Source organism: Cydia splendana, chromosome 6 (genome assembly GCF_910591565.1).
Source record: "Cydia splendana chromosome 6, ilCydSple1.2, whole genome shotgun sequence".
NCBI classification, from domain to species: Eukaryota; Metazoa; Arthropoda; class Insecta; order Lepidoptera; family Tortricidae; genus Cydia; species Cydia splendana.
Window position 1 is genome coordinate 18,490,846 of NC_085965.1, and position 8,065 is coordinate 18,498,910.

At 35.2% G+C, this 8,065-nt stretch overlaps 1 protein-coding gene across 1 annotated transcript; it reads left to right on the forward strand.

Annotated features, from left to right (window-relative positions):
• The first annotated feature begins 270 nt into the window (after positions 1–270).
• LOC134791504 (alpha-(1,3)-fucosyltransferase C-like) lies at positions 271–4,645 on the forward strand. The gene is made up of 2 exons (XM_063762549.1): positions 271–1,347; positions 1,906–4,645. The coding sequence occupies exons 1-2, from the start codon at positions 386–388 to the stop codon at positions 2,171–2,173; spliced, it is 1,230 nt and encodes a 409-aa protein (XP_063618619.1). The 5' UTR covers positions 271–385; the 3' UTR covers positions 2,174–4,645.
• Positions 4,646–8,065: the final 3,420 nt, after the last annotated feature.

An 8,065-nucleotide genomic window follows, 5' to 3' on the forward strand; every position in this document is an offset into this window, starting at 1 on the left:
ACCATCAGTTTGTCACTGACATAAACGCCGTCGAGAACGTAATTTACTTTCTACACATCCCGTTTGCACTAATATGCGAGTGCGAGCGAGATGTATAGAAAGTAAATTACGTTCTCGACGGCGTTTATGTCAGTGACAAACTGATGGTAACCGTACTGTTTTTATACTCGATCTAGTAATAAAAACTGGAGTGGTAGCCCACGTGGTTACCAGTTCAATATGCCTCAAGGTCACATGTGGCATCTATCCACATATCGGGCAGTTGAACTTGCATTATAAAGTAGTGATAAGTTATCGCTACTAAGCTCAGTCGGTGTTTGCCCGAGCCCCGCGGCGCGCGCGTCAGTCCGAGTGGGAACAATCATGCGCGGCGCCCCTCATCACCATGAGACCTCTAGCCAAACTATTCTTTCTAACTTCCTTCCTCTTCATAACACTGTTCCTATACATGTCTGTAAGAGACTTAAAAAACACGCAATTACTATTTGAAACGAAAAACATCTTCAATATAGAAAAGAACTTAACAAGATTAAATTTTGTTGAAAAACTAATAAAAAGTGACAAAAGTGATAAAAAAATCAAGTACATTTTACAGTGGACTAATCCGAAAAATGTGCCTTTTGTGTATATGCTCGAGGGTAACAAAGTATTCGTAGAGCGAAAGTGTGAATATACCAATTGTTATGTCACTAGTAACAAAAGTCTACTAGGGGACGTTAGTAAGTTCGATGTCATTGCGTTTTCGGGAACTGAAGTCGTTTACTGGCCTATTGAAAACTTAATACCTCCCAAGCGATCTCCGCACCAGAAGTATGCTTTTACTAACATAGAGTCAGCTGATAATTACCCATTCTGCTCCAACAAGTTGGATAACTTCTTTAACTGGACATGGACATTTAGATTAGACTCTGAAACTAAATGGGGCTACATAATTGTCAGAGATGCAAACAACAATGTCATTGGCCCTAAGAAAGAAATGCATTGGATGAAGTTGCAAGACATGGATCCCGTGAGTGAAAAGCTAAGTGCACAGTTTAGGAAAAAATCCAAAGCAGCAGCGTGGTTCGTGTCCAATTGCTGGACAAGAAGTCGCCGGGAGAACTTCGCGAGTGACCTGCAAAAAGCCTTAAAGCCTTACGACTTAGAAGTAGATATTTACGGAACATGTGGCCCGTACAAATGCGGGCGCGACGACGAAGAAGCATGTTTTCAGATAATAAAGCGTGACTATTATTTTTACCTGTCGTTTGAGAACTCATTCAGTGAAGACTACGTGACTGAAAAACTTCTGTCTGCGTTGAAATACAATGCGATACCTATTGTTTATGGAGGAGCCAATTATACTAGGTAATATTTAATGCATGTGACACGTATGTCCGAACAAAGGAAAACTAAAATTATTTCTAGGTATTTCTTAAAGACATTATGAATTAAAACATTGCCGTAATAAGGTAGGTTTTTCATTACAATCAAGTAATATTATGCAATAAATAGTCACTAAATATTTAAACTAACAACAACATATTTATTTAATTTAATAGTAACTTTTGTTCGTTGTTGTATCGTTCCAAGTTAAAGAAACGTTCAACTTATTTTTGACATTGCTGATAATTATGCTAGTCATTAACTCGTCGCAGAATATATATGTATAATATAGTTCGTGATAACGTAGGTAGTAGGTACCTATGTTGAATAATTTGGCTCAAAATTTAAAAATGTGCCGTTGTGGGCATACTTATCTAGTAACATAAACCATGACTGTGTAGGTATATCAGTGTAGGTATAGTGCTATCAATCATATTTTTTGTGAGACTGACACGCCAATAAGCAAAATGAATTACATAAGTAATGCAACGTTGGTTTGGCAAGTCTGAATATCTTTAGACCTGAACTTTTATTTTTCAGATTTATGCCAGACGGAATATACCTGAATGCCAGAGAACTAGGTGCGGAAAAATTAGCAAAGAAAATGAAATACCTTATAGACCATCCCGATGAGTACAAGGAGTATTTCCGATGGAAAAACCATTATTCTTATAGCAGAAGAAACGACTACGCAGAAACTGACGACTATTGTGGTTTCTGTACGCTTCTTAATAACGAAGAGATGGTGAAAAAGAAGTCAGTATACAAAAACTTCAAAGAGTGGTGGAATGACCCACACCGTTGTTAAGAGGAAAGGGGCCGGCCAGTTCTCCATACAAACGTAGCCCTCATTTTTCTCTCAGGATATTAACATTACAGGAAATCTTTTAATACAATTTGATGCATGTAATATTACCTAACTATAAGCTTTGCCCCTTAGTTAATTTGCGCTCCTAATTATTAGAATAATCAAAAAATTTAAAGGTCAAACGATAGCTAATGGTTGTTCTAGTGTGTATTAGTTATATATCGTACAACATTTTATAGTATATATGGCAATTAAATTAACAACACATTACGTAATGTGCTTATTATAGTACCTGGTATTGTAATGTAGCACCAGATATACCGTGAAAATATTTCATTGTGTCAATATCCAGGGAGTAAAATAGCCGTCCATTATCCTCTTAATGATATTTTTATCTGGTAAGTGTAAATAGGTGGATCAATTATTTCTTGTTGTTATTTTGCCCGCCAACTAGGAGATAATAGTAATTAATAATTATACATATAGTTTATCTTGAGTAAAGCCCCTCTAGCTCTAATTGGGTACACTATATTCAATAATATTTATTAATAAGTATAAATGATTAAGGAACATGAACAGGAATATAAAATTAAAACTAACTACAATTAAAATAGCTAAAACTAAAAATTTAAAAAACCTATCAAAATTTGGTGCCCTCGGGAGGGTGCCCAACACACAGGCAGCGTTCCCGCGCTAGATTGCGATTGCAATTCTCTGCGCGATAAAGCTGCCCGCGCGGGGTCGCCCGTTGCCTCACTATATTTATATATAGGAGTAATTACTTAACTTATCTTTAATAAAAATAGAAAAGTAAGCCCGTCGTGACCGCTACTCACTCATGCACTGTTAGTGCTTGAAAATGGAGACCCAGGCTCTCTGAAACATGTCGCGCGAGTGGCTAGAAACACGTGAGAGAAACCGTTTAGAAAAGTAGAGTTTTTAGCATGTTTTTAGATCTATTTATTTGGTTAAGTATTCAATTGAATATCAAGAGGCAAGCATAACTGCTGACAAAAGGTACTTTTTATACAATTTCCATTTCGGGAGAAAACGGTTTCCACAAACTAAATCTTAACATATCACTTTGATTTGGATGTCGATCGTTTCAGCATAATATATTCAAGGTTTATAAGTTTCGGTTTTAAAATATATTTTTTTGTATTGCAAATTTTGAAAAACGGAAAACCTAGTTTTTTATTGTGTCAATAACATACTAAAAAATCATGGAGAATGGAAAATATATAGAAGTGGAAAAACGTTTTCTCGTTTTGTATGGACTTCCCTCTTAACGAAAATAGCGCAGAGAATTTCAGAATGTCATGACTTGACATTGACAACTAGGGATTTACGTACAGAATGTCATGACTTGACATTGACTACTAGGTATTTACTTATTTATCTTATCAATGCAATAACTTATAAGAGGAAAACTAATTAAACATTAGCTAAGTAAATAAATACCGATTTACCGCGCATCAGATAACAAATCGCTGGCCCAATATTACAGGGTTCTATGTTACATTTACAAGATAGTAAAATTCGACTTAATGTCACTATGACAATGTTCAGTTCGATAGAAATGAAACATAGAACCCTATATTGGTCCAGCGAAATAACTCGTGTAAGGGGGGCTTCAATAAGCTTTGGAGTAATGATGCAATTTGTTACGCAGAAATGTTGTAACTGTACAGTCAACTGTAAAACTGTGGGTGCAAACAACTTATTCAAAAATATATCCCATAGTTTGCTGACATAAGAGGGGACATATTTTTGAGTAAAATGAGTGCTTGAGTGCACCCGTATTTTTACACTTGACTGTACATAATTAAGCATTAATACACTTCCTGTAATCCTTTTATGAAACGAACGAAGTGAGTAAACTCACACTCGTATTTTAATGCGTTTAATTATGTAGCAGTTACATAAACTACTAAGTATAGTGAATTTAAATATGTACTATAAAAGGGTTATGAAGTGATTTAGGTAATGTAACCATGGCAACGAGTGACAAGAGAAAATTGATCCACCCAAAAGATTAATCTTTTTTTAAATTCTATACCTAGGTTTCTGATATTGTTTAATGGGTCATTCTACTCTCATTCCCCTGGCTATAATTATTCGCAAATTCCCAAGTCATTTCGATGTTTTGGAGCCGTTGTAGATGGAGCTTGGCGTGAGTTACACAGTCACCAAAAATAAGATGCCAATAAAGCGAAATTTAATAGGTAATTTGCGAATAGGTAATGCCAGGGGAATGAGATATTTGTAGAATGACCGTAATGCATTTCTACTGAGACCAAATATTAATTTTAAAATTACTTCATACTGAATGTTATATTATAATATACTTATCAACATGAAATGTTGTCAGCTTACATACCAATGTGATTTAGACTGAAAAGGCTGTGATTAATTTAGCATTTAGGCAATGAAGTACATAAATATAAAGCGAGAAACTTAACAGTTTTTTCATTTTATATGACCCTCGGGAAGTTGCATTGATATATTTTTGACCATCCGCGACTATATCTACCTCGTGATTATATATTTTATTGGCTTAACAATAAGATTTTGTATTAATGGATATTGTAAATATTGTAATCATATTGCATTTGCACAATTTAGTTACAAACATATGTACACGGAAAATTAAATTATTTATCCCCTACTATAAGTATAAAGATAACATATAAAATTATACATGTAATAAAATATAGCACTAACGTTGATTGGGTCTGTGGGTTAACACAGCTGTAAGTAAATGACGCCATTCTAGCCGCCAGACACAGTAAATACGCATAGTAATTGTATTATTCTTACAGTGTCGCTATTTACTCATAGTATGTACCTACTATTGAAATGAAGAAACATTGACATTGTTACTTTCTGTGTGCGCTAAATTATCTTCGTTGAAACTACGCAGTTGTGTTTAAACGATAGCACATTCCATTGAGCTCGTATTGTCAGTAAATTCATAGATTTTGGTTCGATATTTCAAATAAAGTTATTTTATTACTTTCACTATTGAGCCAACTACAGGTAATTGTTTGCATGAATATGACGTACTTATGATCTGGATTCTGTTAAAAGTATTGATTTAACATTGAAATGATAGATGCTGGACTGTGCTATAAAAATAATAAAATACAAGATAATTGGATATGCACCCACTCTATTTATCCAACAGTGATACTTTACATACTTACTTAACAATTTCTGACTTCCCTTCAGTTTTTCTGAACGTATCCATGTTCAAGGTCACCATGTCAAATGAGTGTTATAATTGTAAGTATTCCGCACCCCATGTGGTACGAGCCACACCTTAACAGGGCTCGATCTGTTGTAGACATAATACTGTTCAAACGTGGCCTGTTATACTAGTACACAATACACCTGGGGGCCTAGCCAAGATTACAATCGCACATCGACATACCTATGCCAAATAAATAGAAAAAATGTATATGGATGACAGTTGCTACGAAAAGTCACGTGACTAACTATAGGGTATCCTCCTACTAGTCAAATCAGTTTCTTTTTTAGAACTGTCAAAACTATTTGCTAATATGCAATTTATATGAAACATTACACTATGACGTCACGGTCAACTCACCTACTTTTTATATTTCTCTCCGATTTATCAAATAGAACTTGCGTTTAAAAATAACTGCTATGTTAACCTAATAATTATCCGGTGCTTTATTTGCATGGCATGACATAATTTATTTTTCACTTCTCATGCTCAAAAAGTGCACCTTTGTCGTGCGTAGACGTCATAAAATCTCATTTTATGCTCTAGAGCATAAAAGTAAAATTTTCTTCTAAGACTAAGGTAATCGGTCTCAACAGCCAAACAGTTAAAACATATTGCACAATTTTACTGAGCAATAAAATTGTGTAGATGACAAAACTTGTTATATTATTTTATTTTTGCTACAATTTATTAGAAATCCGTATTTTCTGTCACTAAATTTAGTAAATCACATAAAATAGGAGTCGATTATCGTTCAAAAATGCTCCGAAATGTTTGACTTGGCAGAAAAACAAGCGTCTGAAACTCTGATCACATGTTGAAAATTAAAAAGTTAGTTGGCGGGAATTGGTTATATATTATGTTCTTTCGCTTTACGATAATTTCGTGGTGTAAATTGCCGTGAAAATGTGTTTTATTTTCCTCGCAATCGAAGTGAAAAGCAGAGTGTACAACAAGGGCATAAATGTCCATTTTTACCCTCGTCTACTATTTTGGTCTGAGCGAAGCGAAGACCAAAAAATTGCCTTAGGTAAAAATGGGTCACTTTATGCCCTTGTTGTACAATCTACTATTAAATACATACCCTATTTCCGTACATTATTTATGTTTCGACTGTCATTGTCATCTTGGCTATTCATCTCTCCAACGTGGCAGGTGTCATATGGCTACCATATACCATATACATCACTTAACTACACCTTATAAAACATAGTCCCCCGCCGCGTCTCTCTGTTTGTGTGTATGTATGCTCGCAATAAACTCAAAAACTACTGAACCGATTTTCATGCGCTTTTCACTTATCAATACAGTGATTCTTGAGGAAGGTTTATGTGTATCATTTGTTAAGATTTTGTGTAACCCGTGCGAAGCCGGGGCGGGTCGCTAGTATTTATTAATGAATAAAGTATTGTAACTGTGGCAAGGTGAATCCGCCCTCATAATTTAGCTGAGCGGCCAAGCGTTTCCGCGAGCAATATTTTCAATTAATATTCAATTTATGATTAATTTATTTATTAGTGTATCCTGCTATTATTACCTACTTAGACAATTGATCGAGCGCCCCTCGATTTCAATACTATTTTAATTACCTACATATTAGTTGAATAACTTAATAGGTAGACCTGAATTAGTAGGGTGATTTAGTAGGGTGTTACCGAATCATAATTTTATCCCATGGATAAAGGTTTAAATAAACTGACTTTATGCGCAGAGAATATGTACGTAGGTAGTAATACTAGTAATACTTACTATTTTTTATGAAAAAAATAAGCATACATTGTATTTCTTACAAATTAAACCTCAACTAAGTATTTATTTAGTCTGTAAATAGAGGCGAACTAGATTCAATGTCTCGATAATTTGAATTGAATAATAGCTCTGCACTCCACGAAGTCGATTGCTTATATACATATTAGCAATTATCTACTAGTTTAAAAAATCCAAACATGAGTAGAATCGGTCACTAGACTCACTACTCAGCAAATCAATACAATATTCGAATACTTGATATTAGTAAATAGGTAGGTACTTTATTCCAATGTACAACAAATTACCGGAACAGCGCCATCTAACGTAGAATACGTACACTAACTCCATTCTACTCGTAGTAATTATTTACGCGTAGCACGGCTAAATGACGCTAATTGGCTTTGTGCAAAATGAACGTGTGCGAACATTGTGCGAACTTTTATGGGAAGAAATCTTCATACTAGTGTCAACTAACGACCCGCCCCGGCTTCGCATGGGTTAACAAATTATACACCTAAACCTTCCTCGGGAATCCCTCTATTGTTAGGTGAAAACCGCATGAAAATCCGTTCAGTAGTGTTTGAGTTTATCGCGAACAAACAGACAGACGCGGCGGGAGACTTTGTTTTATATACGGTGTAATGATTGTCAGATAACTGATGTGTAATTATATAAAAGTAGGGCCAATAACGGTCGTAATTTCGCTTGATATTATCAACGACGTTTCCACGTAGTACTGTACGGATATGATGGTCGTTCGTTCTTGTCTACGTGACAGCGCGATAAAACGGCGTCCGTCACTTTCTATCCCACGGTGTCAAAAAGTGACAGTTATTTTATCGCGTTGATAAAGATGGATAAAGCCATCCGTAATACGCCGGCTGGGTACGGTT